Source organism: Barbatula barbatula (genome assembly GCF_947034865.1).
Source record: "Barbatula barbatula genome assembly, chromosome: 14".
In the NCBI taxonomy this organism is placed as follows: domain Eukaryota; kingdom Metazoa; phylum Chordata; class Actinopteri; order Cypriniformes; family Nemacheilidae; genus Barbatula; species Barbatula barbatula.
In genome coordinates, this window is record NC_136777.1 from 19,844,872 (window position 1) to 19,862,199 (window position 17,328).

General features: G+C 37.6%; 2 protein-coding genes across 5 annotated transcripts; one reads left to right on the plus strand and one right to left on the minus strand.

Moving 5' to 3' along the window:
* Positions 1 to 854: 854 nt before the first annotated feature.
* On the minus strand, positions 855 to 4,961 carry yipf3 (Yip1 domain family, member 3). The gene is made up of 9 exons (XM_079472635.1): positions 4,670 to 4,961; positions 4,184 to 4,393; positions 3,977 to 4,083; positions 3,848 to 3,893; positions 3,587 to 3,679; positions 3,328 to 3,459; positions 2,992 to 3,105; positions 2,751 to 2,874; positions 855 to 2,223 (listed from the first exon to the last, which is right to left on the minus strand). Exons 1-9 carry the CDS (start codon positions 4,739 to 4,741, stop codon positions 2,093 to 2,095), a joined length of 1,029 nt encoding a protein of 342 aa, XP_079328761.1. The 5' UTR covers positions 4,742 to 4,961; the 3' UTR covers positions 855 to 2,092.
* Positions 4,962 to 5,802: 841 nt separating this feature from the next.
* On the plus strand, positions 5,803 to 15,306 carry ncoa4 (nuclear receptor coactivator 4). 4 transcript variants are annotated; one of them, XM_079473279.1, is made up of 10 exons: positions 5,803 to 5,987; positions 9,500 to 9,626; positions 10,308 to 10,448; positions 10,570 to 10,658; positions 10,858 to 10,966; positions 11,520 to 11,597; positions 11,690 to 11,821; positions 11,986 to 12,924; positions 13,203 to 13,295; positions 13,391 to 15,306. In XM_079473279.1, exons 2-10 carry the CDS (start codon positions 9,501 to 9,503, stop codon positions 13,394 to 13,396), a joined length of 1,713 nt encoding a protein of 570 aa, XP_079329405.1. In that variant the 5' UTR covers positions 5,803 to 5,987; position 9,500; the 3' UTR covers positions 13,397 to 15,306. The 4 variants fall into 4 exon arrangements, with proteins under 4 accessions (XP_079329405.1, XP_079329406.1, XP_079329403.1 ...); XM_079473280.1 differs by having other exon boundaries at positions 5,807 to 5,987; positions 11,523 to 11,597; positions 13,391 to 15,302; XM_079473277.1 differs by lacking the exon at positions 5,803 to 5,987 and adding an exon at positions 7,974 to 8,157 and having other exon boundaries at positions 13,391 to 15,302.
* The last annotated feature ends 2,022 nt before the right edge of the window (positions 15,307 to 17,328 follow it).

The following is a 17,328-nucleotide window of genomic DNA, read 5'->3' on the forward strand; positions in this document are numbered from 1 at the left end:
AATACATTATTGGATCATAGTGATATTTCAAACTAATTTGTTTCTTTAATTAGTATCACACATGTATCCAATCTTATCATCAGTCATTCAGCCTATTTTAATGGAGAAAAGTAGTCACTGTGCTGTTTGGTATCATTGTGCGCCCCACACTGAACACGGGCCAGAGAAAGCAAAGGGGAGAGTTGTCTGAGGAGATCAGAAAGAAAATAATAGACAACCATGGTAAAGGCCACAAGACTATCTCAAAGCAGCTTGATGTTCCTGTGACACCAGTTGCAAATATTATTAAGAAGTTTATGGTCCATGGAATTGTAGCCAACCTCCATAACTGCCAAAGAGATACAAGCTGAACTTTTAAGATGTACACCACACCTACAGTGAAACATGGAGGAGGCTCGGTTATGTTTTTGGGGCTGCTTTGCTGCATCTGGCACAGGGTGCCTTGAATCTGTGCATGACACAATGAAATCTCAAGACTATCAAGATATTCTAGAACGAAACGTACTGCCCAGTGTCAGAAAGCTCGGTCTCATTAGCAGATTCTCCAACATTTGGATAAGGACCCAAAACACACAGCTAAATCACACAAGAATGGACAAGAATCAAAAATTGGACTAGATTCTGAAGTGGCCTTCTATGAGTCCTGATCTGAATCCTATCGAACATCTATGGAAAGAACTGAATCTTGCAGTCAAACCTGAGAAAGCTGGAGCAGTTTGCCCAGGCAGAGTGGGCAAAAATACCGGTTAACCGGTGCATAAGTCTCATTGAGCGCTACAGAAAACATTTGCTTGCAGTGATTGACTCTAAATGTTGTGCAACAAAATATTAGGTTAGGGTTTCCATTCATTTTTATCCATGCCATTTTTCACTTGTTTTATTATTTACAATATTATGTTGAATAAAAAAATCAGATTTCTATTATAAACAATGGTGGATACCAATTACTTGTCAGTTTCATGTTATTTCAGGGACAATTGTGCATTCCAAAAAATTTGAGCACGTCTGTATATTGAACAAACCTATTTGGGATTGAAAGCTGTCTGTATAAAATTCTGTCATTTATTCACCCTTATATGATTTCAAAACCACAAACAGTATGTCTTCTTTCTGCACTATTGTGATTGTTTAGCATGACATAGACCAACATGTGTTGTGTCTTTGAACACCTTGAAATCTTATTTTTAATTCCACATATCCTAACAAATTCACGTTAATATAATAAACATGCATCAATAACTCTTTAACCGTTACCATACAAATACAGGCCATAATGCCATGATAAAGCACAGCATGAGCTTTAATTCCTTTATTTTCTTATTACACAAAGCTTTTAAATAGTAAGATTACATGAAAAAGATAACATTACGAGAGAACACTTCTAACCCTAAACCAGAGCTTTAAATAGAGACTGCAGCACAATAGCTGCTTAAAAAATGAATAAGAAAAAAATATCTCATGCACCACCTTTCTCATCTTCAAATAAAATATCATTACAGTTCTCTATCTATTCACTGTGCTTTCTAATCAAGACAAGATGTATCTGCTTAGACCTCCTCTTCAACTTTGAACAAATGAACTTAAGCAACAAGATCTAAAAACAGAACAAGTGTTGTGTCATGTCATTTGCTGTAACTGAAACTGTTTTTGTGGACAATCAACTGGAAAGTGCGCTGTTTATGTAAGCATACTTTCAACGAGCATAAATATCCAGAAACTAATTATGGCAGAAACATTCTGAAGGGTCTTTTATGTCAATAACATTAGCATCTTAAAGAAAGTCTTTCTTGTTGATGAGATAAATAGTTTTATCCAAAATTTGAATAAACCATCTAACATTAGTAGGCCTGTAAAACCTTTTGCAAGAAAAAAGATTTAAGACAAGTGTAAAGGGATGTGGACAGCCTGTCAAAACAGCTGTCTCATAATAATATGATCCACACAAGTCACCTTGAGCTAAAAGTATCCCTTAAGATCACTTTGACAGTACCAGGATATCTTTAAGATTTAAATGGTGCTCTGTAGAAAGTGTCCTGATCATACATACACACACTAAACTCACACTGGCCTGTGTGACCACCCAAATATATAATCACTGTGTCTGTACAATTGCAGCTATCGTCTTTATGGTGGCATTTACAAAAGTGTTTGCAACAACGGGAACATCTCTGGCCACTCTCTGAATGGGAGGAATGTTGGGTCCTTCCAAGGTATCCAGAATACCTGCAGACACAAGCAAAAGACTGTCCATCAATTTCCAATTAAACGAAAAATGACAAACTCCTAAACTGATTTAGAGATATCTGAAAAACCCATTGCATGTTTCCTGGATCGTGTTTCTGACGCATGAACATTTTCAAACTGGCCTCATTTTACAGCTGATGGTCTGAAGATAGAAAGGACTGAAAACACAGCAAAGTTCAATGTGTCTAAAATTAGATTAAAGGAAGGAAACTCAATTACTAAAGGTCACAATAATGCCAAGAAGATTTTCTCATATACCTGCTCTTCCGTTATATTTTTGCTCTAAGGGATTAGCACACTTAATATAATTTAGCTTATTCCATTCATTTAGTTAATTGAATTTTGTCTAGCAGAGATACAGACACAGTAGCCTTGGTTAGTTTATATTTATGTCACTTCTCTGCTTAGCAAAGCTATTCTGGAAAGATAGTTACGGTACTATAATTATTGATTAAACGTCATTCTTTATATTGGTGGCCGTACTGCACATTCTACAGATATCTCACCTTCAACCATCTTATGGTAAGCAAAGTGCAAGTAGAGCAGAAAGAGCATGTGCAGAGCAGCCAGGGTGCCACACAAGATGAGCCGAGGAGTCTGATCAACGGTACGGGAGATCAGCACAGCCACCTGAGAGAAAGACACATTACAATGACACTGAGATTATACAGACATGTAACTGTATTGACTATTTAAATAAATAAATACATTATAACTATATTTGGCCCTCATATGGCCTTTATTTACCATGCGGAGTGTAGAGAGCCCCCCGATAGCCAGCCAAAGAAGGTAGAAGAGTGAGTGGAAGTGGACGTTGTAGGTGATGAAAAGGACCACACAGTGGCCAAAGAGACCATAACCCTGAAAACATAATATAACAATGAGGCACTACTCAACTAAAAGCTCAAATTTAGCCATTCATTCAACTTCACATTGTTAAAAACATAACAAAGGGGAATGACAGAGTGTTAAAGTAACAAATATCAAAGCTCTTGTTCTTTACAACACAAGACCACAAGCACGCTCTATGCAGTTTTGAATTATGGCTTTTTCTCTGTCATATACTCTGTTCAAGGTACTTACTAGCAAAGACAACATCTGCAGCATTGTAATCTGAGAATTGCAAATGTAAGCAATGAAGTAGATAAAGGAGGAGACTCCCAACCAGTATCCAAAACAGGTTCCAATGGCAGTGCCCATCAGGGTGCCCTCTCTCTGTTTCAAGAAATAAAGAAACACAAGTCTGATGAGCAGAAATATTGTTCACACTGAACACTGACATAAGTGACTAGATTTTTGTTGACAGACAAATCTGTGGAATGTTAGAATGTATTTAGCTTACGATGACAGTGTCTGATGTCTTCATGCCATGAAGCAGAATGGCCACCATTGTGAACACCAGCATCAGTGGTCCATACAGTTCTCCAGCAACTTTCTGAATTTAGATGGAAGAAAAAGTGCTTTATGAAGCTACATAACATCATACAATGAATTCAAACAAAATGCGTATTATAAAACCCTGCAACATTGTGGCCTCTTAAAAGAGAGCATATGCATAAATGTGATCATCTTTCAGTTTATCAGCTCAGACAAGCAGCCTCACCTGTGGAAAATTGATCACTCGGACAGGAATCAAAGATTCAATCAACCTGTGGATTAACCATGTTTTAGAATCAGTGGTAATGTTTTGGCAAATTTTGTGAAAACATAGCTAAAAACACGTGCACCTCACCGGTTTCTGACTTGAATAGGCTCCACATCAAAGTACGGTCTGAGGATGTCAATATTAGCATACAGGTTGAAAGCTTTCGAGGCCTGACGCTTTCCTGCCTGCCATACCTGTGTGAATAAAACAGATACACAGATTATCAGTAAAATTATCCTTTTAGGGACATACATTCTATCTCTGGGTGCACGTGTGTCTCTCTTCCAGTCTCACCTCATCAGCAACCTGTCTGCCCAACTGTCCCTTCAAACCCTTCATGCCGAGGAACTCTCCATCTTCTCCAATGTCCTCCTCCGTAGCCTCTGCCTCGGTGGCCACCTCCTCCTCCTCCTTCACGGACTGATGCATCTCCCCCATATCCTCAAAGCTGGATCCAGATGTGTCGTCCATATTCTCCATGTCTATCACTGCAGAGTTACTGCCCTGGGGTTAAAGTTCAAACAAGTCCTGTTTTGAAGTAGCTCAGACAAAGGTTATGATAATTGAGGATGGGTTACATCATCACATTTCTTTTAAATAAATTGGAGCGCAACGTGGAAAAGTTAATTATTCAGTACTATGATCATAGTATTACCTATTGTTAAGTATCTGTATCTATGCATCAGAATCGGGTATAGGTTAGGCCAAACAAAAGCTCGTTAAGGAGAACAACATATGCTCATATCAATGATAAAATTAAGGAATAGTTAGGTAAATTACCTGGATAATGTTGTCATCAAATCCACCCCATGGTTCCGTATTCGTGTTTTTAGTTCCTTGAGGTCCCGACATTGTTTAGCGTTAACGTGAACAAACCACGCAGAGACGTTAGCTTTGAGACTATCAATGAAAATGGTACAACCTAAACCTGTATTGTTGTGCTCATTGTCCTTTGATGTAAACACTCGATTTTTGCGATTTTTAGGATTGTTTTGCCAGCTGTACAACGCTAGCACAGAATTGACACGTGACGACAAATTCTGACGCAAGTTCCGCCAAACTTCCGTGTTTTAAAACAAAATCACACACAATATTTTAATAATAATAGTTGTATTTGCCACAGTATGTATAAAACAAGTATATAATATATATTAGGTATCTATGTATAACTATGTACCTTTTTTATTTTAAAACCAAAATATGAGGCACACATTTAAAAAAATGAGATTAAAATATTTAACACATAAAAAACTTTCACCTCACGTCTTTTCACATTAAAACTCGTTACTTTAATTTTAAATAATATAAAAAAAAATATATAAACGGAACATAATCACAAGCAACAAGAACAAAGCAGACATCACAACAAGGTGAAATCATTCTGTTTGCACTGGTTGTCTGGTCACCACAGGCTTTTTAAAATTCTCACTTACATCACATATTTTCCCCTCACCATATCAGATCATGATTTTGAGTTATGTTCATCATAGTGGTTTCACGTAACAGTTTTTTGTAAGTACAAAGATATTTTATATAATATGATATGATGATTAAAACATTTCGTATTTGACATAACATTTTAGCATGAGTTATTATTTCAACACACAATGATTGGATGAAACCTAAGATTTCTAAATGTTTCATAAACTGGCTCAAACTAAAATGTATAAAATACAGGAAAATGGTTGCCCGATGTAACAGTTTCTGCCTACTGTAAAACACGTAATCCCGTTGCCCAATGCTAAATGTTTGTTTTATTGTTTAACCTTATTATTGTGCATACTTAAATAAATAGTTTGTGGGTATTTTAGTAAATGTTTATGTAAGCCAAGGGCTTGTAAATCGTGTTGATTGCTTATTCGCCACTAGACGGTAGCACCGTTTCAGTCAAGACCAACGTCGAGAACGCACACAGACAGTATCGCGATAACATGAAGTCTCATGACGGGTGTCTCATCTGGGCTGGCTCTCCTTGACATTAGCCTTGCAGGCATTTTACTGCACGAGGGGTTTAAACACTTCTCCTCTAATATATCATTTATTAATTATTTTTATTTGTGTTTTAACTTACGTAAAAGTTACTACAGCAGGATTGCAGGTATGTTCATATATGTAATTTGTAATGAGAGCTTTAACTTTACTGCTAACTAACGTAGCGGGGAGGGGCGTTGGAATGTGAATCTGGGGCAGAGGTGCACGAGCTCTGTGTCTTTATAACCAGACTTCACTGGTGTTGAATGTTGAGAACCATAAATGCGCGTTCTAAGTATAAATAACCCTTTTCATGTAATTATTTCAATTAGAAAGATTTTTCACGAATTGATATGTAGGGTATTGATGGATTTGTTGCAGTGTTTTGTAACAGGGGCTACAGGCGTGCGACATTTAGGAGATGTTTTCAGTGTCCGTTTCACATGTACAGTTTCTGTTTCGTTGTATATTTTACTGTATAATTAATGAGCCATGTTTAATAATCTATACACATTTTGCAAGCAATGTAAGATTTGTGTAATCGCTCTATCAAGTTTTGGAAAGTATTATTGCATAAACGGCCTTGTAAAGGGATAGTGCAGATACAGAGAGACGTTATCAAACTAATAACGTTGCACATGAATATTTACCATAGAGATTTCGTTTTGGAAACTTGCATTTTTAGTATTTACAACATAGTTTCCAAAAACGAAATCTCTGTGGTTAATATTAATATATAAATATATATAAGGTAAGATATAAATCGACCTAAATGACAGGTACCTTTAAGCAATTACAGCATTACAAATGTGACATTTGTAGTCAAAACATACAGTGCATTCACAGCGCTTTACTTTTTCTACATTTTGTCATGTTACAGCCTTATTCCAAAATGGTTTCAATTCATTATTTTCCTCAAAATTCAACAAACAATACCCCATAATGACAACGTGAAAGAAGTTTGTTTGCAATCTTTTTAAATATATAAACGAAAAAAGCACATGTACATAAGTATTCACAGCCTTTGCCATTACACTCACTAAGGGCCTTAGTCAGGGAGGTGACCATGAACCCGATGGTCACTATGACAGAGCTCCAGCATGTCTCTGTGGAGAGAGGAGAACCTTCCAACCTGATGTATCTTGAGAGATCTTGCAAAGACAAAGTGGAGAAACTGCCCAAAAATAGGTGTGACAAGTTTGTAGCATCATACTCAAAAAGACTTGAGGCTGTAATTTGTGTCAAAGGTGCTTCAACAAAGTACTGAGCAAAGGTTGTGAATACTTATGTACATGTGCTTTTTTATTTTTAATAATTTGCAAAGATTTCAAACAAACTTTTCACATTTTCATTATGTGGTATTGTTTGTAGAATTGAGGAATAAGGCTGTAACATGACAAAATGTGGAAAAAGTGAAGCGCTGTGAATACTTTCTGGATGCACTGTATATATTTATTAATTACCATCGTATTAAACCATCTGTAATTGCCTAACCCCTGTTTATATAGTCTAGACATCATAAAAATATTTTATTTTAGATTAGGCAAATGTTTGCATTACGGGGACAAAAAGGATGCATGTTTTAAGACGGCACGGGCTATTCTTGGAGTTCAGTGAATTAAAATGTAAAAACCATAAGCAGCAATAACCTTCAAGGGAAGAATGGATCGCTCTTCAAATTTGTATTTTGATATTTGTGTGTGCATTTCTAAGAAAGAGAAAAAGACCTCACAGGTATTTTAACCTCCAAGTATTGACATCTGTTCTGAAATATCAGTTTGGTAAAAACGTGATATTTGGAATTCTTGATTTGAACTGGTATACAGACTAAGATTAGCTTTTTTATATTTTACAGATGGCTTATTGACATTGACCTCTTTTAAACACTGAGCTTGATGCCAGTGATAGCAGAAGTTATTTTAAAGACGTTCACAAAGAAAATCATTTGTAAAGCACAACATTTACCATCAAGGCAAAATGCTCACTGCCCTATCCGTGTTTTTTTAGGTCATTTGAGTTTACTCAAATCAGCTGAGTCGTATGTTGCGCGTCCCCTCACACTGGCCCCATTGCCGGTGTACGTGCGGTATGAGTCTGCACTAGTGGAGGCCGCAGCCTCTAGATATCTTTAGGCGGAAGTGCCTGCGTGTGTGATGACGTAGAGTTGGTCGTGGAAAGAGCACTGCTCCGATAAATCGTAGGAACAATCAGACATTCTTTTTGTTGACAGTAAATGAAACGACACATTTGGATTATAACTCGACCGCTATTGTTTATCGCTTGATGGAACAGACGAGGTAGGAACAGTATGTGCTTTGTTAGAATGAAAGGGAAACGAAACTGATCGCGCCGGTGTCTTAGCTTTATGTCTGTGAGATGCCTTTGTGTTCGGAAAGAATCGTTAAAACCTATTTTTATGGTGTCATGTTTGACATTAAATGTTTGTTTTATTATTGTTAACCTCCGAAAGGTAAAATAAACGAACCTTAGCTTATTTTGGTATTATATTTTAAACGCGTCTTTACGTAAACGAGGGCTTTGTTTTTAGTATTTTCGATCATAGTCATTATTTATTATTTCTAATGCCCTATAAGCATGTGCCATTGCATTAACCATTGCGTTTTTCATGCAAGCCATGCAATGCAACGTATTTGAGAGAATACTATTACATGGCTATTTGTGTGAAACGTTGTGAAATTAATCCGCTGTAGTTTTTCTGGTTTGTGATGGATGAGGTCAGGATTGAATACTGTAAGATTGTTTTAGGTTTTTTAGATGGCATAATATAAACCTTGCGCACTTTGCATCTAAATGAAGGTTATCAAATAAAGATCCACCAAACAAGTCTTCAATGATGTTATTTGGGTGTTCTCTTCAATAAGACAAGTTACGCCTCTTCCTTTTGAAGAGCTGCTCCAGAATCATAGTTTCTTGCCCTTCAGATCCTGTCAGCTGTATATTATTTTACACTTCACGTGTTGTTCTGACTTTGGCAGGCATGTCACATTAGTAACGCTGGGATATGTGCAACCTGTCAGAGAGGTTCTGAGTCTACAAAACACTGCACTTACATATGATAGCAAATGTTGACTGTTGACAAATATTGCCACCGCATAAGGCTTTATGTGTGCAGTTAAGCACTATAGTGGTACGTTCTTGTATCTTTATTGTTTTAATTAAACAATTTCTTGATAATGAAATATTAAACCTTATTTTATTAATTTGCAGTGTATCTCATACAGTTTATCTAGTGATTAGGTGTTTGGAATAACAGAAATAAATCCTGGATCTAGATACTGAACAAGATGTTTTACTTAAGACTGAAATGCCCTATTGGATTTATGGTGTTGTTTTAAACCAGTGATGTAAACCTTGTGGCGTTTTATGAAATGTATATTCATTTACCATAGATTTTATGCAATCAAACTTAAGATAAGTAATGATACCAACTTAAAGAACTGATGTTACAGCATTGTATTACTGAAGTTTAAAATTATTCTTTATTTGGGGCAGGTAGCAATGCACCCTTCACAAAAGGGGGCTTTACAACAGAACGTTTGAGAACCATTGGTTTAAACAGTGCCTTGAGAATAGGGACCATGGTAATATGTCAGCTAATGTGTTTTTATTTGTACGCAGCATGTTACCAGCAGGGCAGAGAGAGATAACTTTCCTCCGGCAGTGTATTCAGGCCCACGCCCAGTTAGAAGAGGCCATTGCTGGGGTCATGAAAGCTGAAGTTCAGCTCAAGAGCAACTCCAGAGAGGTGAGTCACAAGAGTTTTGTGGACATTAACATATCAAACTAAAAATAGGTCTGTTATTTTTATTCCATTTTTGCGTAATTCAAAGCTCAGTGCCTGTTTTAGACATTACTTCTAGTGGGTTGTGGACACTGACGTCTGTTTAGCACTTGTTCATGTGTGCATAATGTCAGATTATGTGCGTGATTATTTCACAACATAAAGAGACATCCATCCATTTTACATAAACACGTTTTAGTGACACAATTCATAATTGTTACCCAAACTGACATCATCTTTGAAGAGATGAAGGATTGTTATACCACAGCTCAACATATTAGCCCTGAACAGGTGTTCACAATTGAGCTATTGTCTTCTAAATGGCTTCTAAGATAAAAATTGGTATTTACACAAATTTTCCTAATCTGTATTGTGAAACCCAATTGGAAGTCCCCATAATCTCTTAGTTACAACACCTGTATTTTTCTCTGACTTTGGTAAATAGACTTTGTTTCCATGAGATCACTGCAGGCATTGCTAAAGAGGTAGGGACTTGTTAACCAACGCTGGCGTTTTAAAAGCTGCGGGGCACCCGAGTGTCTTCTCATAAAAGCCTGACCCACCAACTCGATTCGCACCTGCTAGACGGCATGCATGTACATAAATAGTTAGCCAAATTTATAGCCGTGTCTGGTTGGTTTTCAGGTGAAGTCTCAGCTGCACAGCTGCATCAGTAGACATCTGGAGATCCTGCGCTCTCGTGAGGTTTGGCTTCTGGAGCAGGTTGATCTGGTGGAGCAGCTCAAAGGAGAAGCTTTGCAACAACAGCTACAGCAGCTTCACTTGGTAAGTGTACTTTGTTTGTAGCACTGCCTTTATGTAGTTCTTATTTCTACATCTTCGCTGCAGTGCGGTGTTACAGTTGAAGTTGCTTAATGCTTATTTTTTATTTCATGGTTTTTAATAGTTCAAGGGCCAGTTTGACATCCTAATTCATCAAATGGAAAATTCAAAGAGTAACAGTCCTGCCACGCAGCTCACCAACTGCCTGGAAAAGTAAGAACCAACTCAACCTTTCTAAATGGAAAATTTGTGTAGAATACTTCCTTCAGCTTGCCAAATTACTGTTTGTGGAAAAGTTTTTTTTCTGTTTTAATCTATCGAGATTCAGCGATAATTTACAGGAATGAATGTAAATTATGGTTTGTGATAGACGAAGGAGACTAACTAGAGAGCTTCTGTCTCGTCTCTCCAGGCTTTCTTCTCTGAATCTGACTCCTGATGAAACCCCAGAGATGAGCTTCCAAGCAGATGTCTGCAACTTGCGCAAGGCTATCACATCCTTTGGGACCATTTCCACACAGGTTTGTGAGAGCTAGTGCATATTTGGACATATAAGACACGGTGGATATACATTTCAAGAGTGACATGTATTTAAAGAATGATTGTTGTGATTTAGACATATATATATATATATATATATATATATATATATATTACACACACACACACACACACACAGAGAGTAGCCTAGACGGTATGTTTATAACAAAGGTATGAGGACGCTATATTTAATGTACAGTGGGGCAAAAAAAGTATTTTGTCAGCCACCAATTGTGCAAGTTCTCCCACTTAAAAAGATGAGAGAGGCCTGTAATTTTCTTCATAGGTACACTTCAACTATGAGAGACAGAATAAGAAAAAAATCCTGAAAATCACATTTATTTGCAAATTATGGTGGAAAATAAGTATTTGGACTTGCACAATTCGTGGCTGACTAAATAGTTGTTTGCCCCACTGTATATATATTGTAAAAATATGACGTCCTCATACCTTTGTTATAAATAGACTGTCAAGGCTACTCAGTCCAAGCCGTTTTACAAAGCTCATGCATTCATAATATTTCCCCTACTTTAGCAGGAGATGTCACAGACCACCAACTCTTTTGAGAGATCATGTTTTCTCCAGGACTGCCCAGTTTCTGTTAAGAGACAGGTTGGCTTTTAATATTTTAAAACTTAATTGTGATGTTTTTCACAGTATCAGAATAGTTATTGGTATAATACTAGCTACTTCTGTTTACTCAGAAATTAGATGCTGAATGGGCCACACCTTTGGCTGAGTGGTTGTTGGGGAACCACCCTGTAACCAGTCCTCCTGTAGGACACCAGCTTAGCAAGAACCCCCAGAATTGGCTGCTTGTTTCTGAGGATTCTCAGGTATTGTTTATTCTTGAGGACATGATGGAAATGTTGTTAAAAGCAAGCCTTGAATGTTTATTATAGTTACAAGTGAACCTGTTCGTAATGTGGACTTGGTTGTTAATATGGATTTTACAGTGCTTGTTTCTTACATTTAGCATTGGTTTATTTTCTCCATGCAGGAGGATCAAAAGGTTCCCTCCTTTGACTTCCAGAAAGCTTGGGGTCAGCTCCAAGATTTAGAGTCATGGCTTGTGAAGAAGAAATCACCCATTCGTGAGCGAACCTGCAGCGGCAGCTCAACCTTCTCCATTGAGATGATCGAAGAAAGCGACTTAAATCTGGATGATGTTGAAGAGGAGGTCCGGGAGGAAAAGAGTGCAGAGGAAGAACCCCTTAACAAATGGCTCGTCACCCCGAGTAAACAACATAAGACCCACCAAGTCTCCGATGATGAACTACGCTTCAAACAGATCACCAAACCCTTCTATGAAAGCTTTTCCACCACCGATTGGCTCCAGAAGTCCGACTGCGGCTCTTGCTGCTCCACGCGCGTTGCTGCTGTAGAAATCGAAAACCTTGGGAATCTCAAGTGCCTAAAGACACCTCCTCCAATCGCTACCACCACCCCGACCACCAACTCCGACTCAGTGGAGATGTGGCTTCAGAAGACCATCCCTCTTGAGACCCATTGCAAAGCCAACGAGACCTGTGCCAGCTATGCTCAATGTGTCTCCGATGACAACTGTGGAAAAGAGGCCATGAGCGCTTGGCTCCTCAAGAAAGAAGGCCGAGATAAGAACGGCGTACCTGTCAATAAGAACGCCACAAACAAAGCTTCCTTTCACCAGCATGAGCAGCAGCAGAAGGTTCAGGCCATCCTTGAGGCCTGGCTACACCCAAGCAACAATGCCAAGACTCCTATCCTGCCCGACCTGTCTGATTGGATGACCCCGCACATCAAATACCCAGAGAGCTCCCCCACGAAGCCTTTGCAAAGTGATAATTGGCTTTTGCCTGCAAAGATACCAAGCAAGCCAGAGAGTGAGAATGTGAAAGAGCAAGACACCAAAGACATCGAAGAGGACAAATGGCTTCTACGCAAGCGGGTGAATGCACAGGTGAGGCTTTGATGTCTTACAGTATATGTATATTTGTATGTTTTAATAGTGTATAATACATGCATATTATCTAGTAAAAACATATTTCCTAAATAATAACTTTCTAAGCCTTATCATGATGTACAGTGACATTTGGGAATATTATAGTAATGTACATAGGCGGAAATCTAGAGTTCATTGTATTGAAATAGTTGTTGTTACAGTGTATAACCTTAATTTAATTAATTTTAGAAAAGTCACATGACAAAAAATGGATTCATTATTTTTCCTGTTTGCAGGAAAGACTTGGTCTGCCCACAGTATGTGATCTATTTTCCTGTATGAAACTTGGTGGGGATAGAGAGAAGTGGCTACATCAATCATCTACACAGGTGAAAAATTATATTATGAAAGAGAACACACCAAACCTCAAAAATTGTAAGTTGTCAGAATATTAATCATTGATACCATTTTCTCTTTTTTTCAGCTATGAACACACCACTGCTTTTGAGTTTCCTATTTAATGGCTGATTGTTGCACAATATTTGACTCCTCATGCATCTCATCTCTCTGATTTGTTCTTTCTGGAGACTGATAGAAAGTGAAGTGAGCCAGCAGTCTTGTCTTATACACAAGGCTGGCTGATGGCATGACAAAGGAGTATTTTATGCTGGGAATTTTCTGTCAATTTGCTTGTTATTGGCAGAATGCAGTCAATTCAGGTGATGCTGTGGTGACCAATGTGTTCTTGCAATTCGTTAGTGTGATTTAAAAATCATAAGAAATGGACCAGATTGGGACATACAAAACAGAATTATTCTCTTTTTCCCAATAGGGCGACGTGGGAGGGGCATGGAAAGTAATAAATTAAATCTATATTTTAATCACGCACTGTGATAACAGCTTTTGTATTCATGTTTTAAAACCCTGCACATACGGAGAAGGATGTACTCTTCAGCATTGAGTGCTTTCCTTAACCATAACACCTCTGAATATGTGAATATTTATGTAGAGCTTTGCTGCTTTATAATTTTCTGTTTCTTTGTTGGTTTTACGCTGCAGTTTATTAAACACACTTAAAGTATATTCACCAATAGAAACCAGCTAAATATAGCGTAACATGCAGTTGTCAGTGGCACTGAAGTGTTTACTGGCCAAACGTGAATCGGTGCAGCAGATTTGTTTTGAAAGGAAAATCTTTCTGCTAAATCTGCATTTGAAACCTCAATACTCTGATATCTTGTGCCTGACATTGTGTAGCAATGCTTGTGATTAGTCCACCTTCACTGTTTGTGAGCAAGAGCATTTCATCTTAGTTTGCCTATTTCTAATGCGTAATGGTCAGCGTGCCGTAATGTATGTTTGCTGTGTGGGTTTTCTGTGTTCGATAGATATATCCTCTATAATGGTGTAATTTCGTGTACCAGTCATTTATTTAGTAAAGGATTTGCTTTAAAATACACATTTAACAATTCAAAAATATTGAAATCATCTGCACAATAGTTTAAATATTTTTGCCTGCTGGTTAATGCAGGACTGCAGCATTATCTACATGTATTCATTCCTCTTACTAGTGCTGTGATCTGTTAACAAACACTTAAATAAAATATATTTCTTCTTACAACACGACTGTTTTATTTTCTGTTGCCAGTTTTTGCTGGCTGGAACAGGATATTTGGTTGAAACAGAAGATAAAGTGCTACTTCTGGCATGAATCAAAATGTCCCCATGTTTTACAGACCCTCAAGGCATCCTAAGTGAATATGGTTTTCTTCTTGAAGAATAATGCAGTCAGAGTTCTAATACCACATCTTTTCTACTTCCAAGCGATAGAATGGGAGTGAATCAGTGTTATTGTTAATAGCACCGTCAATATGAATATTTCTCTTAAACCAACGCATCGAGTAGCTTCAGAAGATCTTTGTTTAGAACTCCGAGCCTTGTTGAGCAGTTTTTTGACCGATGGATGGACTTTTTTGGAAGTAAAACTCCAACTGGATTATTCTTCAAGAAGAAAGTAACATTCAATCAGGATGCCCGAGGGCGAGTAAAACAAGGTGAAATTTGGTGAAAAATCACAGAAAACTGATGATTTAACAAAAAATATTGTTTGTTCCAAAAGCCAGAGAAATGTACATGTCTGTAGTATATTCATATGCAAAAATATATTTGCCATTATTAAGTTTACGTATATACCTCCATGTAATCATTCGTGTCACCAGCCTTTGATTCACATTGAAAATAATCGTTACATTCCATATTTTGTTTATTTTATATTACATGAATTTGAAATAAGCCATTATAAGACTCATAAAAGTGAAATGCAAATAAGAGAATGTCACTGCTTGGATCAAGTTTTGAATAAACAATGAAAAATGTTTTGTTGAATTGTCACAGCCACACAGACTTAACTTGTGATTTTTGAATGAATTTGTTTGTCTGCTTCAAAACTAGTTGATTAAAACCTTTGTTTATGGTCACAGTGATCATGTGATGGGAACGTCTATGATACATTTTCATATGCTGTTATCAGATGCTTAAGGCAACAGACATTCCTCGATTAATTCTTCATCAATAATGTCAACAACGTATTGTTTCCTGCACTCTCTCAATCTCTCTTTCTCCCTCTCTCCCCCCCTCTCTCCCTCTCTCCCCCCCTCCCCCCCTCTCTCCCTCTCTCCCCCCCTCTCTCTCTCTCTCTCTATATATATATATATAGTACCTAATGCCAAAGGCAAAATCATCTATTGCATGGCATAATTTTAGGCAGCTGTTTTTTATAATAAAAGAAAAATTATACAAAAACAAAATTGTCTCTTTTAAAACTAAAGGCTTGTTTTAAAAGCCAGTTAAGCCAAAGATAACTTTTGACCCCAAATGTGTCCAGTCATAGTCTCACAAATGTAAGCAGCATTACAAAAATGCAGTTTAATTTCCCTCACCCTGCTCGACAACATGGAGAAGAGTGATAAGGGAAGTTTCCCCGCCCACCCCAATTGAAGAATAGATAAGTATTAAAATGAAAGAATGAGTGCATGTAGAGGTTACTTAACCATAACGACAAATAACATCAATACATGTAGAAGGGGCATTCTGTATCAACTCTTTAAGTAATGTACTGTATGCTTTTTGAGGGTTGGGGAGTTTACGGTTTATAAGTATTATCGTTATAGTCCACATGACATGTTTACAGTTACTATAAAACAAAACCAAAATGGCACAAATATGCAAAACAACAACGCAAAAAAACAATGAAAAAGTAACCATTACTGATTTTATAGCACCATTAGGATCAATCCTCACCACCACATGTAGTAAAAATGTTTGGAAATGGTCTACTCTGCACATCATATGACCTTGAAATGTCAGATAAATTAAGTTATGAGTGATATGAGAGACTTTGGAAGGCCGGGCGAAACGCATTGATGGCAATATTATTATCTGACTTTGAATCCTACCACCGCCTTTTCAGAAGCGGAACTGTGAAATAGTTTTTCCCCCTGAACTTCTTCTCTCAGAACTCTGCAGCAAAGCATGATGGGAAATGCAGTTGTGGTTTCATGTGCTAGCAGGAGTTTCCTTAAACACAACAAGGAATCAGAACATTTTTATAAAAGCCCAGCGATCTTTGTTTTCTGTATGAAAGAGGTTCATCACTGTAGTAAAAACACCTGCACTGTATTTCCTTATAAGAACTGTAAAACTTTCTGTTTACATTTACATCTAGTAATTTAGCAGATGCTTTTATCTAAAGTAACTTACAAAGAGTTCAGCTAGCAATAAGCGATATGTCATACAGGAGCAATAGTACATTAGGTGCTAATACAAAGTTACTAGTTTCAACAAAATATATATATATATATATATATTTTATTTTTCATTTATCTGACAAGTATTCACAGAAGAGATGGGTGTTAAGTAGTTTTTTGAAGGTTGTGAGAGATGTGGTTGACTGGACCGAATTAGGAAGAATGTTTCACCAGGAAGGACTTGTGAAGAAGAATGAGCGGGAAAGCGATTTAATGCCCTTATGAGAAGACAATACAAGATGCCGCTTGTTTGCTGAACGCAGGGTTCTTGATGGGGTGTATGAGGGTGTGAAAGTATGCCGGTGCAGATCCAGTAATAGTCCTGTAGGCAAGAATCAGTGACTTGAATCTGATACGGGCTTCAACCGGTAGCCAGTGGAGAGAGATGAAAAGGGGTGTCACATGAGCCCTTTTGGGCTGTTGGAAAACGAGGCGTGCTGCTGCTTGATAGCCTTGCAGGAAGACCAGCAAGGAGAGCATTGCAGTAGTCCAACCTTGAGATTACCAGGGCCTGGACAAGGAGTTGTGCCGAATGGTCAGTGAGATAGGGTCTAACCTTTCTACAGTGGTATCGTATGAGTGAAACGAATTGTAGATCCGGGTGTTGTCAGCATAT